The sequence below is a fragment of the Physella acuta genome, unplaced genomic scaffold (assembly GCF_028476545.2).
Source record: "Physella acuta isolate Inbredline_101_S28 unplaced genomic scaffold, ASM2847654v3 ptg000256l, whole genome shotgun sequence".
In the NCBI taxonomy this organism is placed as follows: domain Eukaryota; kingdom Metazoa; phylum Mollusca; class Gastropoda; family Physidae; genus Physella; species Physella acuta.
The window spans coordinates 138,393-161,644 of record NW_026731775.1 but is presented as its reverse complement, the minus strand read 5'-3'; the positions used below and the strand labels follow the sequence as shown (position 1 = coordinate 161,644).

The 23,252-nt window shown below is 37.4% G+C and overlaps 1 protein-coding gene across 4 annotated transcripts in view; it reads left to right on the top strand.

Moving 5' to 3' along the window:
• The window catches only part of LOC131938747 (sodium-coupled monocarboxylate transporter 1), a 37,978-nt gene extending 15,090 nt beyond the window's left edge, over positions 1-22,888 (top strand). For 2 of the 4 annotated variants that reach the window (XM_059296887.1, XM_059296889.1), the window contains 14 exons: positions 7,397-7,462; positions 8,032-8,083; positions 8,925-8,992; positions 9,778-9,932; positions 10,762-10,902; positions 12,147-12,276; positions 12,652-12,740; positions 15,154-15,275; positions 17,142-17,209; positions 17,776-17,862; positions 18,543-18,724; positions 19,355-19,455; positions 20,682-20,800; positions 21,169-22,888. In XM_059296887.1, coding sequence (XP_059152870.1) covers positions 7,397-7,462; positions 8,032-8,083; positions 8,925-8,992; positions 9,778-9,932; positions 10,762-10,902; positions 12,147-12,276; positions 12,652-12,740; positions 15,154-15,275; positions 17,142-17,209; positions 17,776-17,862; positions 18,543-18,724; positions 19,355-19,455; positions 20,682-20,800; positions 21,169-21,396 — 1,608 coding nt within the window. In that variant the 3' untranslated portion in view covers positions 21,397-22,888. Of the gene's footprint in view, positions 1-1,619; positions 2,290-7,396; positions 7,463-8,031; positions 8,084-8,924; positions 8,993-9,777; positions 9,933-10,761; positions 10,903-12,146; positions 12,277-12,651; positions 12,741-15,153; positions 15,276-17,141; positions 17,210-17,775; positions 17,863-18,542; positions 18,725-19,354; positions 19,456-20,681; positions 20,801-21,168 lie in introns of all 4 variants that reach the window. The other 2 variants (XM_059296890.1, XM_059296888.1) reach the window with 2 other exon arrangements.
• The last annotated feature ends 364 nt before the right edge of the window (positions 22,889-23,252 follow it).

Here is a 23,252-nt window from a genome sequence, read left to right as displayed (position 1 = left end):
CATACCGCACTATATAACAAGAACAACACGACAGCTAGTGCACTGAACATCAAAATCCAGTTTTAACCCTTGACCTGCCAGCGATGATTTATTACAGCAAGGCAGATGTAAGTTGAGACAGAATAAAGGCTCTTCTGTCTTGCAGACGACCGAGTTACATATCTCGTCTGCTGCACTTCTGCTTCGTGTACTGTCGTTTGCTTCGGTGAATCCGTCTCTGTCATTTATGTGGATAATGAATCCTAGTAATCAAATGTGTATTCATTAAATAAAATTCAGTCTTGACTCTCTTTTATTCAACCAGTGAAGCCAGAATCTGAACATTTAATATTTTAACATGCTTTACAACGAATGTAAAGTGTGAACATGTTTCACAACGAATGTAAAGTGTGAACATGCTTTACAACGAATGTAAAGTGTGAACATGCTTTACAACGAATGTAAAGTGTGAACATGTTTTACAACGAATGCAAAGTGTGAACATGTTTTACATACCGTGAACGGTCTGAGCCTGTTTTTTTAATCTTTGACCAATCTTCACGCTACCCTGTTCTGAGCTACCCTGGGCATATGCCCACAATAGCTGCCCATCTGCCCCTATCTTGCTAATCAGTGTCCAGTCATTCTTGGCCGAACTTTTGTGTTTGTTTTAGAGCATCCAGTCTCGATGGTAGTTGGACTATCTATGTCCACTTTCTTTGGGGATTTTAAAGTTCAAGTTAGGTTTAGTTTTCGACTCATTATTGACGTCTAATGGCGTTGTTTAATAGAATTAGTATAGCAACTCTCTCGTCTCTAGACAACAACAACAACAAAAAAGTGTTCAAAGCATTTTATCAATTAAAAAATTACATTTTTAACACCGTATCTTCTCTTCATAACATCACCGGTTTCAGTAACCTCGGCATAGAAAGGGATAGTGTTGTCAGCACTATGCACACTACGCCTTCACTTTCCCTAACGTGAGCCAGGTACCCATCAGAGCTGGGTGGACTCAGCGACGTTCTATTGACACAAACTTGGGTTCGAACTCGAGAGTTTCGGGTTGGCAGTCGTATTCTGTACTATCCGATCACGCCATACCCTCAGTATTACAAAGATTATTCCAAATGTTGTGATTAAAAATTCGACTTCTATTCAAAACATTAGTTCTCTGCTGCTATATTCCCAATCCTTATGTCATATCTACCACTGTCAGTCTTATTTGACGACACAATCACAACGGATACATTTTTCTTAGTCTTCCCGTCCTACTGCTAGTATAGCTATTTTAACGTGAAATACTCTCTAATATTGAATTTTATCCTAATGTTTACCCTAATGTTAGACAAATGTTTAGTTTACTCTATAAACTTTGATGTCCATTTTTAACACTATATCTTCTCCACAAAACATAACAAATACCACAATGTTAGGTCTATGACCTTGTCTTCAGGTCATAAAAGTTTATGGCTGATCGTACTGTCAATTTCAGAGAAATGTTACAAGGGGGTGTGAATTAGTTAAGTGCCGACAGGTTTAGCCTGGTATAAAACTTCCAGTAATAGCACCGTAGGCCTGTCTTATGTTGATGTTTGAGCCGAAATTTTAATGTGATTTTTTATTCGTTAATATGTTAGTGTCGTGATTGGAACGGGATCAATTCACAAACGCTAACATTCTGGGAAGTGGATCGCACGTACTAGGAAAATGTTCCGTGGAAAATAAGACTGAACGTTTCTAAATTATGAGAAAGTTAATTGATACTTGTTTCTTTAAAGAACTAAAATAATCTTGGACTGGGAAGTGTTGGATTGTTTTCTTAAAGAACTAACAAAATCTTGGAAGTGTACGATTACAGAACTAAGTATTGTCATCTAGAAATACGGATATCGTTATAGAAATCCAGGCGTTATAAGGAAGTATAGAGCAGAACCTCACAAGATGTCTGAAGACTACAGCATCTACACGGGTGTGGTCAAGAGTTTCGGCATCGCCGACTACATCCTCTTCTCTTTGACGCTTCTCGTTTCCGCCGGGATCGGCATCGGGTTCGCCATAGCTGACAGGAAGAAGAACACGACGGACGAGTTTTTGCTGGGCGGGAAGAAGATGAACGTCTTCCCCGTGGCCATGTCCTTGATGGTGACCTTCATGTCGGCCATGACCTTGCTGGGCAACCCGGCGGAGATCTACAACTACAACACCATGTTTTGGTATTTGATCGTCGCTTTCGTGACGGCCATTTCTTTCTCCGCCTACATCGTCATACCTTTCTTCTACCATCTTCAGATAACCAGCACATTCGAGGTAAGGGAATCTTCTCGCTCTCACAACATAAACAAATCATCTGAGTGTTCTGAGTTGAGAGCTCAAACTATTTTTTATTACCAAAAACATTATGCTGTAATAAATGGTTAAAGCTTGGCATTATAGAAAGAAATTGATGTTGAAATTTTTTTTATAAAAATACATATTTGATTATGTATTAGCATCAATGTGACTTAATAATTCAGTATATTTAGGTATGCCTTCCCATCCCTTTATGTTTTATCGTAGCTTCTCTAGTATAAAATGTTAGTATCCATTTTGATCACCTCACACACTTTGCTTACTTACATACCTTGTTAAGTTAATTTAGCGGCGTGATTGCAATTATCTTAAAACCGCCATCTGCACGTTTATTAGTGCTGACGACGGCGGTAATTTCTATCACGTGGTTTCTTAAATCTTCTGGTCTTTTAAAAAAAAAAAATTATACAGAAAATGTATACTTTAACCAGCGTCCGCCCCTCCAGATATTCTTCCAGGCATATCTTCGTGGGGGGGGGGGGCGAAAAAAGTCTACCGCCCTACCCCCCGAACAAAATGGAGTTTATATAGAAAATATATACTTTTAACAGTGCCCCTACCCCCCCCCCCCCCGAAAATTTCAGAAAGAAGTCTGGAAGAAACACTGCGCCCCTCTCTCTGGAAACTTTAAGCGACCCCCCCCCCCCCACCGGAAATATTTAATTCACACCCCCTCGCCTCACACTGAGAAAAATGTATGTAAGAAACCGTGGGTATGGTGATAACAGGACACGGCAAAATTTTAAGAGCCGCAACTGTTAGATTAAAATTAGTCTTAAAATTGTCATCCCGTAACTTTAAAAACTTGTTTCCTCCAATTTCATGCTTAACTCTCTATTTTAACAACCAATTGAATCAGGTTTGGCAGTGGAAATGTCTGTTAGTACATTAAATAATTTTAGACAAACCATCATTAGTTTCTCATTATGCTCTATAAATACATAGGCCTACCTGGTACCTGGTACCAAACATTATTTGGTTTTACTTTCGATTGAATCAAATTACACCAGAAAAAACCCCAACCTAATCAAGATAACTTGTAACATTGTATTGATGTTGAAGGCTTAAAAGCTATTGATCATTAGTTCCTTTGGCTGTCTGCCAATTGGGTCTACAACTTTTTTTGCTAGCTAGCTTGTATCTCTAATGATACTATTAAATCTAAAACTTTGTTTTAACATAATCTCGCTTTTAGCAGCGACCTAGTAAACATAATCTCAACACCTCGTTCATTGTCTTCACCGTATAAAATCGACCCATAAAACACGGCACCAGGTAGGCCGATAGGTAAAGGTTAAACTCAACCACTATTTTCAAGTTAAACCGTTAACCCGTAACTCTGTGCCAGCGTTGTCCTGTATCCAGGTACTGTCATGTTGTAGAGAGCCGCATTACCATACAATACAGGAGCGTTAAATGGGTTTATCACGGTAGATAGTACACCACGTAGTAAAACGGTAGAGATCTTTTAATCTCTTTAGGCTGCTGGAGTTGGATAGCATTTAGACGTGGCGGTGGTCTCAGGTTTAACGACAATGATATTATATAATGAAACAAATGTAAAATAATAAGCTTTAAAAATGCAACGAAGACAAGAAAAATAATAATTTTAAAAATTAGTTTTTTTTTAGTAAAAGTCTTGGTCGCTAACGTGTGTGATTTCCTAACGTGGTCGGGTCGGTTAAGATCATGGTTGGTGACCCGAAAAATCCGGAGTTCGAACCCCCGGACAGATCAAACAACTGCTGCCATGTAGTTGGTTCTTGGATGGACAAAGGCTTAATGGTGTTGGAGGGATGGATCTCTTCCAACACTGGAATTAAGTACGGAGAAGAAGATAAATCTTGTTCTCTCCCCTGTTGTTATTGAATTTAATTGGCCTTTGATTAGCTTTTTATGACTGATTTAGCCTGTCTTCGGCTGAGAATGAATATGCAAAACCAAATCCTGGACCTAATACATGGTTCCAATATGAGTTACTAGATTTGCACTCACATACAGACAGACATATATTGTGAACTAAATAAAAGCTTCCATTAACACATGTAATAATCTTGTATAACAGTAAGCTTAAAATGTACTGAAAATAAAAAAGGAAAAATGTTTTTTTTTTTTTTAAATAAAAGCAATGGTCGCTCATAAAATATTTTAAATGTTTTAAACGCGGCAAGTGCTAAACTAAAACAAGAGAATAAAATACAAGAATACACTCTGTCAAACCCTACTTTGTAAATTGATATGGTGATGGATGGTGTTGGTCGGGTGTACAAAAGAAGTATATCTTAGTCATGAAAATGTTTACATAGCGCCCTGAAATCAATGTAACCGGATACTGAAATCAGTGACAGGGTTTCGACAAAATGTCTTAGTCGGTGTATACAAAAATTAATTAAAACTCAATTGTGTGTCACACATCATAAAGCGTGCTGCAATTTTACTTTTTACTTTCTCGTATATATGTAGTATAGAGAAAGTATTGTAATCGTGCAAAAAAAAAAATCGAGATTCTTACAAATCTCGACGTTTTACACCTCACTGATACGGAAAAACATAATTTTGCAATCTTGTCCGTATGTCTGTGTGTGTGTGTGTCTGTCCGTGTGTGTGTCTGTCCGTGTGTAAACACGATAACTTGAGTACCGTTACAGCTAGGTTGATGAAATTTCATATATAAGTATTTTATCAAAATCGTAGATCCGTATCAACTTTTGAGCGATTTCCGATAACCGGAAGTGGTACTTTTCCTACTTTGAATTTTTTAAAAGCCTATAACTTGAGTACTATTTCAGATAGATAAATGAAATTTCACATGTAAGTAAAAGATCTAATTCTCTACCTTCTGTTAAAGTTTGAGTAATTTCCGTTGACTGGAAGTAGTAATTTACGCTACTTCCGATTTCTCAAAAAACTAATGTAAATTTTAAAAGTACTAATAATATTGCGCACTATTATGCGCTTTTTTTTATTTGCGTTCACTTGGTGTGCAATTAATTTGTCTACGAGAAATGTATACAATACGATTTTCTCGGCCTAAACTTTTATAACTTTTTACTTTATCTAATTAAATTCTAATTAGATTCTAGATATAGATCTAGATCTCGATTCTAGATCTGGACTAGATCTACGGAAAAACTATACGTAGTCGCTAAGATCTGGATTTAGACTATCTACTAAAAACAACATAACTACCACTGAACCGCCGGGTTTTTAAAGAAATCTTTTAAGTCTCTTAATTATGAGATTCTATTCTATTTTTAAAAGTTTAAGTATTTAAAATGGATTAAAAATCATAACTATATCCCCAGTTACCATCCCCTGTTGTTTTATATAAGAATATTCGAGAAAGTTTAGGGGAGATCACTACCGGTTTATTTATTTGGCGTTCACTTGGTGTGCAATTAATTTGTCTACGAGATTTTATTCTATTTTTAAAACTTTAAGTATTTAAAATGGATTAAAAATCATGTCTATAGCCCGAGTTCCCATCCCCTGTTATTTTATATAAGAATATTCGAGAAAGTTTAGGGGAGATCACTCCCGGTTTATTTAACTAAGCGTGCTTCAAATAGCGAATTGTCCTATATGATTGCATCCAACACTGTAGTCATGTTACTAATCGTCATGTTTCGCGTCAGTGAGTTTTCTAAATCAGCCTTACCTTTGACTGATTACTCCGTTCTCCAACTGCTAGTTTTAACTACACTCTAGCTTACACAAAATGCTAGACAGCTGAATTTATATATATATATATATATATATATATATATATATATATATATATATATATATATATATATATATATATATATATATATATATATATATATATATATACATATATATATATATATATATATATATATATATATATATATATATATATATATATATATATATATATATATATATATAATTCGTAGTGCGGTGTAGTCTGGGATTAGTCTGTTGTAAACATATTCTGACCAGCTAACGTAACATGAAAACGAAAGAAGAACAGCCTTAAATTTCTAATCAAATAAAATAATAAATATAAAACAACAGTACGTGACAGGTGCTTGATGTTTGTAGTCTTCAATGTGACAATAACAAGCCTATCTAGATCTCATAGCATTGTTAGGATTTTATTATAGGAGTGTGTGTGTGGGGGGGGGGTGATCAAAATAGCTACCTAATATCCGCAAATAGCCGTAACGACTTGAGACCGCTGTCGTTTTGGGAAGAATAAAGGGGGGCTGTAACCCCTCAACACACCCTTGCTACGCCTCTGATTTACTGTGTTACTGTGATATACAACAAGCTGATCAGGACTCATAAAAACTGCCACGCCACCCCACGTAAATACAAGTAACTCTGCTTATGTTCAAAATAAGCATTTTAAAACATAAGTAAGTGAAAGCTATTGTGGGGTTAGTCGTACTGCATTAATTATTCCGATGGTGAAACTGGCTTTTAAAAAAATAAAAATAAAAAGTATTATAAAATATTACACACGCGTTTTAGAAAAAACGTTTTAACTATCACTCTGTCTGTTTGTTCGTCTATCCGCCTGTCTGTCTGTTCAAACTAACTACAAACTGCCAGTGTAAATTAGTCGTAAACTGCAATTGTAAATTGTACGTCGCCTCTGTAGTCTTCGTAAATTAACTGCAAACGGTGTAAACTAATTGTATAAACTTAACGCAAACTACCTGTGTAAACTTAATGTAAACTACCTGTGTAAATTAAATGTAAACTACTTGTGTAAACTAAATGTATAAACTAAATGTAACTGTCTGTGTAAATTAATTAAGTATAAACTAACTAAAAACAGTCTGTGTAAACTAACTATAAACTACCTGTGTAAAATAAATGTAAACTACTTGTGTAGACTAACTATAAACTACCTGTGTAAACTAACTACAAACTACCTGTGTAAACCAACTATAAACTATCTGTATAAACTTACTATAAACTATCTGTGTAAACTAACTATAAACTATCTGTGTAAACTAACTATAAACTACCTGTGTAAACTAACTATAAACTACCTGTGTAAACTAAATGTAAACTACCTGTATACTTCCAGTACCTGCAGATGAGATTTGACAGGGCCACCAGCCTGTTTGGTTGTTACATCCTCATCGCCCAGACGGTAAGAAAAGGGTGACAAAATGTGACAAAAAGTTGACGGAAATGTGACAGACAGGTGACAGAAAGGTGACTGATTAAATGAAAGGTGTTCGGTTTATTCTCTAAAAGCTTTGAGATGATGTTCAGTCAAGCTGAGACCAATCACGTGGATTATATTTTTAATTTAATATGTAAACATTACAATTATTCTCAATTCTGCTCGTAAGGCTTTATAAGATTTAAATAACTTGGTTAGATCGCTTTTTCTTCTTTATTTATAATCATAATTTTAGGAGAGAATATATAATACAAAATAATCCAAGTACGAAATATCTCAAGGACCAAAGTATCTCAGACAAAATGGTCCTAGGAAAAAATACATTAGACAAAATGACGATAGGACAAGATATCTCAGACAAAATCTTCCACGCACAAACTATCTCAAGGACGTAAAGATCTCAGCAACAAATACTTCAGACATCTCGTGCACGAGATTTGACTGATCTAGTGGGACAAGTGAAGTATGCCGTGTTTAGACGTGACAATCTTAAGATTTAGCTGACCCCTGACCTCTTGTTCTACTCCCTACAGCTGATCTACATGGCGTTTCTGCTCTATGCCCCGGCCCTGGCACTTAATGCAGGTAGGTGAGGGGTTGGGGTGGTGGGAGATAGTAGGGGAAGATACACTATTATTTCATTTAATCATTCATCGTGTCAACATTTGTATCGCCGATATAACATAAATTATACTTTGGTATTGTCGATATATATATATATATATATATATATATATATATATATATATATATATATATATATATATATATATATATATATAATATATATATATATATACATAAAATTTATTTATTTATTTATTTAATCGTCAATATATTCGCTTCACCGTAACCAGACTGTTGTAATACCAGTTTGAAAGATGTTTACAATTAGGTTTTAAAGTTTCATTTCATTAAGAATTTTTGTATTTAAGCACTTGGTAAAATGGAATTAATTTTTTTTTTAATCATGCCTAGGTGGATTTATAACCTAACAATGTATATGTTCGGAAAAAAAAAGAATAATGGCGTTAGAACAGTCTGGTACTAGACATTTATATTACTAGTATTACATATTACCATTATATAAGTGGCCTAGAGGGCTAGACTGCTAACACGTAAGTCTAGAGTTCGAATCCGGGTTCAAGCCAGTAGACCGTAGCTGAGTTCACCCAGCTCTGATGGGTTCCCTCACGCGGCTGGGCAAATGTGCTGACCACATTATACCCTTTTATATGCCCAGGTCACAGAAACAGGCGAACTCTACTTCACCTGCCCCTATAGACCGTCAGATTTGGAAGGGGAACTTGCCTTTATCTTTAATTAATCCTATAAATTTGCCCTAATTTAATTATGTGCTTTATGTGCTATCGGCGGTGACTTCTATAATTTGTATGACCTAATTGTTCTGATTGGTTTTCTCCAGTGACTGGCGTCCACCTGTGGGGGTCAGTCATAGGGATGGGATGTGTGGTCACCTTCTACACGACCTTGGTGAGTCTTTGATTTCTTCAGACAGGTAACTCAACACCTCGGTTAGGGACCACGAGACTTTAGACAGGGACCATAAGACTTTAGACAGGGACCCTGAGACTTTAGACAGGGACCACGAGACTTCAGACAGGGACCACGAGACTTTAGACAGGGACCACGAGACTTTAGACATGGACCACGAGACTTTAGAGAGGGACCACGAGACTTTAGACAGGGACCAAGAGACAATACAGGGACCACGACACTTTAGACAGGGACCACGACACTTTAGACAGGGACCACGACACTTTAGACAGGGACCAAGAGACAATACAGGGACCACGAGACTTTAGACAGGGACCACGACACTTTAGACAGGGACCACGAGACCAGAGACTACGAGAATTTTTGACTCACTCTTTGCCCAAACTTTCTTTACCGATCTCTGCCCCATTTACCCCAATCTCTCCTCATCTTTGCCACAATCTCTCCCAACCTTTAGCCCAATCTTTATCCTAATCTTCCCTTATCTCTCCCAATTTTTACCTCAATCTTTACCATAATCTTTATCTCGATCTTTACTCCAATCTCTCCTAATCTCTCCCAATCTTTACACCAATCATTAACCCGATCTTTACCCCAATCTCTCCCAATTGTCACTCCAATCTCTCCTAATCTCTCCCACTCTTTACCCCAATCTTTACCCCAATCATTACCCCAATAATTACCCCAATCTTTACCCCAATCTTTACTTCAATCTTTACCCAAATCATTACCCCAATCTCTCCCCCAATCCCTGCTTGTAGGGCGGCATGAAAGCCGTGCTGTGGACGGACACCTTTCAGGCCGGTGTGATCATAGCGGGTCTGTTGGCGGTGCTCATCAAGGGCTCTATGGTGGAGGGAGGCTTTGACAAGGCCTGGGAGATAGCCAACCTACACGGGCGGATTGTCTTTGATGAGTAAGTTTGTTTTAGCCCAGTAAGTCTGTTTCAACTCTATAAGTAAGTCTGTTTTAGCTCTATAAGTAAGTCTGTTTTAGCTCTTTAAGTAAGTCTGTTTTAGGTCTATGAGTAAGTCTGTTTTAGCTCTATAAGTAAGTTTGTTTTAGCTCTATAAGTAAGTCTGTTTTAGGTCTATGAGTAAGTCTGTTTTAGCTCTATAAGTAAGTCTGTTTTAGCCCGGTAAGTCTGTTTCAACTCTATATATAAGTCTGTTTTAGCCCAGTAAGTCTGTTTCAACTCTATAAGTAAGTCTGTTTTAGCTCTATAAGTAAGTCTGTTTTAGCTCTATAAGTAAGTCTGTTTTAGCTCTATAAGTAAGTCTGTTTTAGGTCTATGAGTAAGTCTGTTTTAGCTCTATAAGTAAGTCTGTTTTAGCTCTATAAGTAAGTCTGTTTTAGCTCTATAAGTAAATCTGTTTTAGCTCTATAAGTAAGTCTGTTTTAGCTCTATAAGTAAGTCTGTTTTAGCTCTATAAGTAAGTCTGTTTTACCCCAATGAGTAATTATATTTTACCCTAATGAGTAAGTCTGTTTTCTATCAATGAGTAAGTCTGTTTTACCCGAAAGAGTAAATTTCTTTTCCATCAATAAGTAAGTTAATTTTTCATCAATAAGCTAAAACGTTTGCTTAGATATCCGCCAAATCTCAAGATGACATAATGTTTCAATTCATGTAGTAGACTTCACGATTACATCTACTATGAAGGATGATATCTGGTTATTGAAGTCACTTACAATCAAACTTGCTCCACTAATTTTGTAATCTCTCTCTCTCTCCCCCTCCACAGGGCGAATCCCGACCCCAAGGTCCGTCACTCCATCTGGTCCATGGTGTTTGGGGGCTGGGCCTTCTGGATGTACCTGTACGGGGTCAACCAGGCCCAGGTCCAGCGCTGTTTGAGCTGCCCCACGGTCAGGAAAGCTCAGCTGTAGGTCATCATGCCCTCATTCATTGCTACTCGTTACAAACATCGGAATTATTACTTTACGACGCCACGCTTGATGGGTACCTGACGCAGGTTAGGGAAAGTAAAAAGTGGCTGAGCATAGTGATGACCTCACTATTTCTTCTATATGCCGAGGTCACTGAAACAAGTGAACTCTACTTCATTGCTCCTCGGACCGTCAGGTTCAAAAGTGTACTTCACTTTTTTCCATGCATATGGTAATCACAGTTTAGTGAAAATACGTCCGTGAAATGATACATTTTAAAATAGTTTCGACAAAACAAGAAACAAGATCAAATGTTTACTTAATTTTTAAAAATCGCAATAAAATGTAAGGCTACATTTCAACACATCATCTATGAGGTTATTTTTTTTTTATTGTTTACTTACACTATAGGGCTGGTAAGTAGGTCACCAACCAGTTCTATGGCTCAATAAAACCTGCATGGGCAATAGAACTGTTTATTGACCTACTTACCAGCCCTATAACAATGTCTCCAAGTAGTGGAAAGTGTTTATGTATCCGTAATTGTAACCTTAAATTACTTGTAAATATAATTAACGTGAGATCAGCTGTTTACACCACTAACTGTGATCAATTGTGTACATAAATAACGATTGATCACTTATGTAAATGATTAATAATTAATCACGTGTACATATAATTGAGAAATCTCAAGTGTACATGTTTAACATGTGCTCATCAATGTACATTATGTTAACCTGTGCTCACGTGTGTACATTATATTAATCTGTGTATATTATATTAACCTGTACTCACCTGTGTACATTATATTAACCTGTGTACATTATATTAACCTATGCTCACTTGTGTACATTATATTAGCCTGTGCTCACCTCTGTACATGTTTAACCTGTGCTCACCTGTGTACATAATTAACCTGTGCTCAACTGTGTACATGTTTAACCTGTGCTCACTGTGTACATAATTAACCTGTGCTCAACTGTGTACATTATATTAACCTGTGCCCACCTGTGTACTTTTTTAACCTGTGCTCACCTGTGTACATAGTTAACCTGTGCTCACCTGTGTACACGTTTAACCTGTGCTCACCTGTGTACATGTTTAACCTGTGCTAACCTGTGTACATGATTAACCTGTGCCCACCTGTCTACATGTTTAACCTGTGCCCACCTGTGTACTGGTTTAACCTGCGCCCACCTGTGTACATTATATTCACCTGTGCTCACCTGTATCACACCAGTGCCATGTGGATCAACCTGCCGGGTCTGATGTTTATAGTCAGCACCTGTTGCATGATCGGCATCGTCATGTTCGCCTTCTACGTCGACTGCCACCCCATCACCTACGGTCTTGTGGACAAAACTGACCAGGTAATTATGTCTACCACACCTTCTCTGATAAGGTAAATATGACAACATCCCATACCTGACACGATAAATATGTCAACATCCCATATCTGAAAAGGTAAATACAACATTCCATCTCTGACCAGGTGAATATGACTACCACGACCCCCCCCCCTTTACCCATCTCTGCTTAGATGAAAATTACCCTTACCCCCTATGGAATCAGGTAATTATGACTATCAACTCCACATCCCTGGAATCATTTGAGCCGTGTATTGTAAAATATCTCTAAATAGTTTATTATTTATCAGGTACATGTCTATTCGTTATGAGATGGATATTTTTAAAATGCTCTAAAAATATTATTCAACCTCCTGTCCTCTCCCCCCCCCCCACCAGCTTGTACCTCTGTACGTCATGGACATCCTCGGAGACTTTCCTGGCCTGCCTGGTGTCTTCGTCTCGTGTGTCGTCAGCGGCAGTCTCAGGTAGGTCAGACCTTTTAGCTCTAGTCTCAGGTAGGTCAGACCTTTTAGTCTCAGGTAGGTCAGACCTTTTAGTCTCATGTAGGTCAGACCTTTGAGCTCTAGTCTCAGGTAGGTCAGACCTTTTAGTCTCAGGTAGGTCAGACCTTTGAGCTCTAGTCTCAGGTAGGTCAGACCTTTTAGTCTCAGGTAGGTCAGACCTTTTAGTCTCAGGTAGGTCTGACCTTTTAGCTCTAGTCTCAGGTAGGTCAGACCTTTTAGTCTCATGTAGGTCAGACCTTTGAGCTCTAGTCTCAGGTAGGTCAGACCTTTTAGTCTCAGGTAGGTCAGACCTTTTAGTCTCAGGTAGGTCTGACCTTTTAGCTCTAGTCTCAGGTAGGTCAGACCTTTTAGTCTCAGGTAGGTCAGACCTTTGAGCTCTAGTCTCAGGTAGGTCTGACCTTTTAGCTTTACCTGCGGTCTCTTTTTAGCACCCTCTCGGTTCCATTTTTTTTTTCATTTAGTCTTCTTCAGAGGCGGGGACAAACTTTCGATTTGCACCCCCCCCCCCCCCCTCAAGATTTCGATTTGCAACCCCCCCCCCTCTCAAATTTTCGATTTGCACCTCACCTCGAGCTTTCAATTTATTTTTCCAACCCATTTTGGAGCCCCCTAAGGTCGGCGCCCGGGGACAATTGCCCCCCCCCCTCGCTACGCCTCTGGTCTTCTAAATCTATCACTTTATATTTTCGGGGGGGGGGGGGGAGGGGGGCGGACAACATTTTCCTGGGGGGGGCGGACACTGGTAAAAATATAAATTTTCTATATAAATTCCATTTCGTTCTGGGGGGGGGGGGGGGTAGAATTTCTTCGAGGGGGGGGGGGGGGGCGGTAGACTTTCTTCGGGGGGAGGGGCGATGCCTGAAAGAAACTGATCACAAAAACTATTTTATTGAAGTAGACTTAAAACACCGAAACAGGGCTGTTAGCATATTTTTCAGAACGCAATAAATAGAACTTGGGTATTGAGGCCGAACAAACCAGTTTCAACTGATCCGTATCCATGACCTCGCTTCAAACATAACAACGGTATCAAAACACTGCCGTTACTTCCGGTTTGTCTGCCGGTTTGTTTACTTACACATGTGGACTGTTGTGTTGTTGTGGCGAGATTTGATCACAAGAGTGGTTTGTTCACAAGGTTGCCCTGCCCTAACACAGTGTTTTCCATCCAGTGTATGTGTAATACTAGAATTATATATAGTTTGTGTGGCGAGGAGTTGATAGTTCCATGTAATCTAAACTTTATCGTTACAGTTTTCTGCTATCTAAACTTTATCCTTACAGTTCCCTGTTATCTAAACTTTGATCCCACAGTTCCCTGTCATCTAAACTTTACCTTCACAGTTCCCTGTCATCTAAACTTTTCTCTTACAGTTCCCTGTCATCTAAACATTGACGTTTTACCCCGCAGTTCCCTTGCTTCCAAACTTTGACATTTGACCCCACAGTTCCATGTCATCTAACCTTTGACATTTGACCCCACAGTTCCCTGTCATTTAAACTTCAACATTTAACCCCTCAGTTCCTTGTAATAAAACCTTTGACATTTGACCGCACAGTTCCCTGTCATCTAACATTTGACATTTGACCCCACAGTTCCCTGTCATCTAACATTTGACATTTAACCCCTCAGTTCCCTGTCATTTAAACTTTAACATTTGACCCCACAGTTCCCTGTCATCTAACCTTTGACATTTGACCCCACAGTTCCCTGTCATCTAAACTTTAACATTTGACCCCACAGTTCCCTGTCATCTAAACTTCAACATTTGACCCCACAGTTCCCTGTCATCTAAACTTTAACATTTGACCCCACAGCTCCCTGTCAACTAACCTTTGACATTTGACCCCACAGTTCCCTGTCATCTAAACTTTAACATTTGACCCCACAGTTCCCTGTCATCTAAACTTTAACATTTGACCCCACAGTTCCCTGTCATCTAAACTTTAACATTTGACCCCACAGTTCCCTGTCATCTAAACTTTAACATTTGACCCCACAGTTCCCTGTCATCTAAACTTTGACATTTGACCCCACAGTTCCCTGTCATCTAACCTTTGACATTTGACCCCCACAGTTCCCTGTCATCTAAATTTTAACATTTGACCCCACAGTTCCCTGTCATCTAAACTTTAACATTTGACCCCACAGTTCCCTGTCATCTAAACTTTAACATTTGACCCCACAGTTCCCTGTCAACTAACCTTTGACATTTGACCCCACAGTTCCCTGTCATCTAAACTTTAACATTTGACCCCACAGTTCCCTGTCAACTAACCTTTGACATTTGACCCCACAGTTCCCTGTCATCTAACCTTTGACATTTGACCCCATAGTTCCCTGTCATCTAACCTTTGACATTTGACCCCACAGCTCCCTGTCATCTGGCCTCAATGCCCTGTCAGCTGTGACGTTACGTGACATCATGCAAGAGTCATGTTCCAGCCTGACCAAGATCAGCGAGTTCAGGACAACAATCATATCCAAACTTATAGGTAAGTTGTGGATAACTGTATCCAAACTTATAGGTAAGTTGTGGATAATCATATCCAAACTTATAGGTAAGTTGTGGATAACTGTATCCAAACTTATAGGTAAGTTGTGGATAATCATATCCAAACTTATAGGTAAGTTGTGGATAACTGTATCCAAACTGATAGGTAAGTTGTGGATAACTATCCAAACTTATAGGTAAGTTGTGGATAACTATCCAAACTTATAGGTAAGTTGTGGATAACTATCCAAACTTATAGGTAAGTTGTGGATAACTATCCAAACTTATAGGTAAGTTGTGGATAACTGTATCCAAACTTATAGGTAAGTTGTGGATAACTGTATCCAAACTGATAGGTAAGTTGTGGATAATTATATCCAAGCTTATAGGTAAGTTGTGGATAACTGTATCCAAAGTTATGGGTAAGTTGTGGATAATAATATCCAAACTTATAGGTAAGTTGTGGATAATTATATCCAAACTTATAGGTAAGTTGTGGATAATCATATCCAAACTTATAGGTAAGTTGTGGATAATTATATCCAAACTTATAGGTAAGTTGTGGATAACTGTATCCAAGCATATAGGTAAGTTGTGGATAACTGTATCCAAACTTATAGGTAAGTTGTGGATACTTATAACCAAACTTATAGGTAAGTTGTGGATAATTATAATCAAACTTATAGGTAAGTTGAGGATAATTATATCCAAACTTATAGGTACGTTGTGGATAATTGTATCCAAACTTATGGGTAAGTTGTTTAAGGCGAACTAGGCGGTCGACTAGGGCGCTGTCCGTGGGGGGGGGGAAGGGGGGTTGGCGCAAAAATATGAAATCGCAATTATTTAAAACTACCTAATAATTTACAACTTTGATTAGATTACATTGACTATATATACAAAGGCGTAGCGACCTATTTAGGTGCCTAGGACGAACTATCAGTTTTGCGCCCACCTTCAAATTAGACCTATTTATAAGTATTCGCGTTGGTGAAAATGCGCCCCCACTTCCCTTATTTGAAAAGGTCGGGGGGCTTTTATAACCAGTGTTTCTTCAAGACTTTTTAAAATATTTTTTTCTATATAAATTCCAATATAGTATAAAAATAGGCAAATCTTTAAACCACTTCCATGACTTATTCTCTCTTTTAAATAGTCGAATCGGGGGTCCGATAAAACTAATTACAATAGTTTTTTACTAAGCGAATTAAAACTAAAAATTCTTCTCTTAAGAATTATTAAATTTTAGCATCCTGACGAATAACTAAGCTATAAAATGGAAAATCAAGTTTCCTTGATTCATAGTCTTTGACCGACTTGCCAAATAAGAAGGAACACTATTACTATTCCTAATTTTTGTTGGGCGTAAATAAGAAATTTTAAAATTTTATTATTCCAAGCCAGAAATGAGTTCTGTGTGTGATTTGTTGTCTTGTGACGGACATACTTTGCAATGAAATAATTTAATTTAAAACTTAGTGAGACAGTCTTCTAATTTATAGACCGTCTTATATATATATATATATATATATATATATATATATATATATATATATATATATATATATATATATATATATATATACATATATATATGTATGTATGTATGTATGTATGTATATATATATATATATAAAATAAGGGGGCCCGACAAAAAATTGCGAGGGGGGTGTTTTAATAAGTTTTGCCTAGGGCGCTAAACAACCTCGCGCCGGCACTGGTTGTGGATAATTATATCCAAACGTGTTAGGTAAGTATATTGTACCCAAACTAATAGGTAAGTTGTGGATAATTATATGTAAACTTATCTTGAGTATATGCAATATATTATAAAAGATTTAATTATCTGATATTTTTTTTTTTTTAGTTTTTTTCTACGGTGTCCTAGCTATTGGATTGGCTTATGTTGTGTCACACCTTGGGTCTATATTACAGGTAAGTTGCACGCCCACCGCCCCCAAGGGCGAAATAGTATGTACATTATTTATATAGACAATGTGTACTACAAAAGTGTATCTGAGGTATTGAACATTCGTCAGGTAGTACTTGCTTGGGTTTAAAATTTATTTATTCAAACCGATTAAAGTTTTCTTTTAAATTAAAATTCTAATGGCAATTACAAAATCTAAACATCACAAATACCTAAATATACAATAATTTTGATTGTTAATAGCCATGTATATTTACATGTAAAAAAAAGAAGGCATATTTTAAATTTATTATTCTGGAACTGTTAACGACTTATAAGAATATATGAATTGTTTGTCTCCCTTGATTGCTGGAAATTAATACATGGGAAGTCACTTAGAAACATGAAAATTCTATTCAACGTTTAGAACACCTCAACCTGTATCATCCTTGTATGGTATTAAAGCCTCCTCTATCATGCTTGTGTTATATAACAGTTGCACGACCATTCACCATCAGAATAAAATCTTTAATTTGTAACCAAATCTAAAAAAAATGAAACCAAATCAAACAAGGACCTGCATTTTTTTCAGGCTGTTTACATCGTGTTTGGTATACTGAACGGGCCACTGCTGGGTGTCTTTACCCTGGGGATGTTCTTCCCGTGGGCCAACAGACGGGTGAGTATTTGATCTCATCTATTTATAGCTGAATGTTTACCTGAGATACACGCTGTGTGAATTGGTTGACATGATTGTTGCGATATATGAACAACCTGGGCTTTGGAGGGGGGGGGGGGGATCTGGCATATTGAGAGACGCTAAAAAGACTATTAAAAACGTGTTTAGTGTAGACTTCTTTAAAAAGTATTTTGTAATTAGACTTTGTTCTTCTTCTTCTTCTTCTTCGTTCTTAATTATTAGTGTTGAAGGGGATCGAGATTTATCTGCCAGTGGGTTTGAACTCGAGACTTTGTTCGAATTTATCAACCATGAGCTTTTTGCCTACTCGACCACGTCTCCAACACAATTAAGCGTTACGTGTCAACTGGTTATGCGCCATTGATGCCATTGACTCCGATTTCAGCCTGCTTTTCTTTTTGGATTTGCTTCCATAGCCTTTGTCCAACCAAGAACAAACTACAAGGCAGCAGTTGTTTAATTTTGGAGTTGTCTCTCCTAGAAGAGTTGCTGTCCCCAGCTAACGAGCCTCATCTGCCCGAGGGTTCGAACTCGAGACTTTTCGGTTTAGCAAGCATGAGCTTTATTATTGTTAAAACAATATGTTTGTAACAGACTTCCTTGAAGAGAAACAATGCCTTCTCCTATCATGTTACTCCCCCCCCCCTTTTCTGCTATAGGGCGCTTTTGGTGGTCTGATTGGCTCCCTAGCCATCCTGTTCTGGATCGGCATCGGATCATTCGTCTACAACATAGAGACACCCGTCTCCCCCACTTTCGTGACGGGTTGTAACTTCACGGCTAAGCCAACCCCCTCTCCGGTCAACGTGACAACCACACCGGCCACCCCCACAGAGTCCAGGTGAGTGGCTTGTTGTGAGAGGGATGTTGGTTAGACGTACCACTGCTGGGCATTAGGATTATGGTTATTGTTATGTTTTTATTTCGAGTTAAGGTGAAGTATTAGGAAGAGGATAGCGACTGATGTAAAAGTTGTACTGCAGTTGGTTTCTGTGAGTTAGATAACTAAACGATGTTCTTAAACGACACAATAAAGAAAACACATTTTTTTTTATTCGTGAAAAAAAAATATCAAATAAGAGACGACATGGTTGAATAGTAGAGCATACTACTGTTAACCTGAAAGTCTCCTGTTCGAATCCGGGTTTAAGTCGGTAAAACTTCCCTGAATCCACCCAGCTCTGATGTGTACCTGACTCACTTTAGGGAAAGTTAAGGCAGCTGAGTATATGGACCGTCAGGTTCAATTGGGAACTTTACTTTTCAAAAACAACTATAGCCTACTTACACTTTAAACTAATTTAGTTCCAAACTGCGTGCCAAATTAAAAATACAACAAACTTTACCTATTTATATTTGTCATTTGATATGAGAGCTACAGTAATTATTTGACTGTACAGAAACGTTAGCTCATGTATGTGTAGTCCCTGGTGTTGATATGATTAAATTACACAATTGTTTTGTGTTGCAGCGATCCATTCATAGAAATGTACAAGTTGTCTTACATGTACTACACAGCACTCGGCATGCTAGCCGTCTGGGGTGTAGGGCTACCTATAAGTTTTGCTACAGGTAGGTGTAGGGCTACCTATAAGTTTTGCTACAGGTAGGTGTAATGCTACCTATAAGTTTTGCTACAGGTAGGTGTAATGCTACCTATAAGTTTTGATACAGGTAGGTATAATGCTACCTATAAGTTTTGCTACAGGTAGGTGTTGTGCTACCTGTAAGTTTTGCTACAGGTAGGTGTAGGGCTACCTATAAGTTTTGCTACAGGTAGGTCTGTGGTATAGGGCTACCTGTACGTTTTGCTACAGGTATGTGTAGGGCTACCTATAAGTTTTGCTACAGGTAGGTGTAGGGCTACCTATAAGTTTTGCTACAGGTAGGTGTAATGCTACCTATAAGTTTTGCTACAGGTAGGTGTAATGCTACCTATAAGTTTTGATACAGGTAGGTATAATGCTACCTATAAGTTTTGCTACAGGTAGGTGTTGTGCTACCTGTAAGTTTTGCTACAGGTAGGTGTAGGGCTACCTATAAGTTTTGCTACAGGTAGGTCTGTGGTATAGGGCTACCTGTAAGTTTTGCTACAGGTATGTGTAGGGCTACCTATAAGTTTTGCTACAGGTATGTGTAGGGCTACCTATAAGTTTTGCTACAGGTAGGTGTAAGGCTACCTGTAAGTTTTGCTACAAGTAGGTTTGTGGTATAGGGCTACCTATAAGTTTTTCTACAGGTAGGTGTAGGGCTACCTATAAGTTTTGCTACAGGTAGGTGTAGGGCTACCTATAAGTTTTGCTACAGGTAGGTCTGTGGTATAGGGCTACCTGTAAGTTTTGCTACAGGTATGTGTAGGGCTACCTATAAGTTTTGCTACAGGTATGTGTAGGGCTACCTATAAGTTTTGCTACAGGTATGTGTAGGGCTACCTATAAGTTTTGCTACAGGTATGTGTAGGGCTACCTATAAGTTTTGCTACAGGTATGTGTAGGGCTACCTATAAGTTTTGCTACAGGTAGGTCTGGGGTGTAGGGCTATTTATGCATCATGTAGATCTAGAGTATAGTGCTACCCATGCTAAATGTATGTCTTGGGTGTGTGGCTACATTTGCTAAGGTAACTTTGGAGTCTAGGGCTATATTAGCGACTATAAGTATGAAGTGTGGGTGTACCTATACCTTGCTTCATGTAGGTCTGGTTTATAGAGCCATCTTTACTATAGATTTGTGATGGGTTACCTGTACATTTCAGCATAATTTACATTTTTAAAATATCCTCTGCTCACATCACCCCAGGCTACACCCGACCAGAGACCATTGACCCTCGTCTCATCTGCCCGGTATTTGAGGAAATGATTCCATGTCTGCCAGCTAAAGTTAAAAAGTTCTTTCGTTTTGGTATCGTCCACGAAGGGGTGAGTAGACCAATACTAATTCATATTTTGTGATGTTCTAATTAAACAAGCAGCCTTTATAAACTTCTTTTTTCTTATAAAAGATCGACCATACAAGAAGTCAATATTATTAAAGTGTCGACTTTTGTGATGATGTGTGGGAGGGGGAGTGTGGGAAGGGGGATGGGGGTAAAAGCGTCACATAACTTTTAACGATCGCTACACATTAATTTTTAAAATGCTTCTAAATTTTTCATGGTAAAGTGTGATTCTATTTACAACTATAGATTTTAATAAATCTGTCTCTAGGACATTCGGTTAATTTTTTTGTCAATTAATTTTCTACTGACAATGTTGCTGTATTTGATTCCCCCCCCCCGTCCACTTAGAAATATGACAAAGAGGCCAAAACGGACATTGAGATGTCCATCAAGGGATCATCGTCCAACACATTAAAAGCCTCTCAGACCAGCCTCACACCAGATGTATTGTCTGACAATGTCAACGAGACGAAAACTTCTAAAGTCTCCTTGGAAGTCGGCACTGAAAACGGAGACGCGGGCAAGGACAATCTAGGGTATATAAGTGATGTTGACAAAAGTGTTACGCGGTTATGAAAATAAACGTTCATTTATTTTTAAAAAACATTAAATCCAATGATCGTTCATAAAACTAGTATTTATTATTTTTAGAGTTCATTTTTATGATAATTAAAACAGTACCAAAAAAGTAAGAGAAGATCATCTTTTTCAAATGAGTTTTCTTCATTATAATATTTCTGATTCATGCAGATAAAAATTTAAATATTAATCTAGTTAAAATGTTAATTGTGATAGAAATTCGGATAAATATTTTCTACTTACTCATACAATTAAGTCATATCGCTTGTCATTTAACAACCATTACTATTAGATTTAGATGTGCTTATTTAAAGAATTATATTTATTATTATATCAAGTTTTATATAACTCTGTACCTACATGTGTAGTGGGTTGATAGCCCACGTAGGGGCACCCATTTTCTAAAAACCCCAATTTATAAGGCCCACTTTTGACATTTCAAATATTTTTTTTTCAATAAAACACTCAAACACTGAGTCATATTCATGACTAAATAATAAATAGCATAAATAAAATTATAAAATATTTTTATAAGCAAAGATAGTTATGTTTCCGTTTATGACAGATAAGGTAGATAATAACATGAGGTAGATTATAATAGATTATGTAGATTATAACATGAGGTATATTATAACAGATGAGGTAGATTATAACATGAGGTAGGTTATAACATGAGGTAGAATATAACAAGAGTTAGATTATAACAGATGAGGTAGATTATAACAGATGAGGTAGATTATAACAGGTGAGGTGAGGTAGATTATAACATGAGGTAGATTATAACAGATGAGGTAGATTATAACATGAGGTAGATTATAACATGAGGTAGGTTATAACATGAGGTAGAATATAACACGAGTTAGATTATAACAGATGAGGTAGATTATAACTAGAGGTAGATTATAAAAGATGAGGTAGATAATAACAGATGAGGTAGATTATAACAGATGAGGTATATAAAAAACAATTAATCTGTTCCTCTGATAACGAAGATATTGATCAGCACTATGCCCAGTCACCTTTACTTTCCCTAATTAGTTTACACAACCATAACCAATTATGCATTTCAAAACTCATTAGATTTTTAATTTGTATTTATTATATGCCACATTTTTAACAGGTGGAATTGAGCATTCGTTTACATACGAGGCCAATCGTCCATTATAAATTTAAAATATATTGTTTATAATCAGGGCTTTCAAACCGAACACCATTCCATATGCATTGCAGTTATACAGAATTGCACACTTCCGCCTTGAGGATATTATATTTAAAAGGTTTTGTTTGTTTACAGGTCTACTGTACACGTGAAGTCGATAGTCTAGTGGTAACTATGTGAATGTTGTAACCATTTTTTATTTCCATGGTCAGATTGCATTTGTCTTGTATAAACCAGTGCATTAGGTATTTTATTTACTGGATGTCTTGTGCTAAATACAAACGACACGGCTGAAGATTTGAGAATTATTTAAGATTGATTAAACTTATATTTTGCAATATTTGTTTCGTTTCCATTTCTTTCATACTGTAAATTATACATTGTTTCTTAAGAAATATCCGTTTTAAGTTTTAAATTTATGATTGTCCCAACTGGATGTGGCTATATGTTGTGTGTAAATATTGAATGATCTGTGTCAACATATCTGTGTCAACATATATGTGTTGTGTTGTATGCATGTGTAGCTTTTTAACTAAAACTAACATTTGATGAAAAATATAGTTATGTAATATCCAGGACCGGATTTAGACTTAATAAGAACCCTGGGCCAGGGGTCGGCAACCTGCGGCTCGCGAGCCGTAAGCGGCTCTTTTGACGTCAAAATGCGGCTCTTCAGTTCCATGCACAAATATTA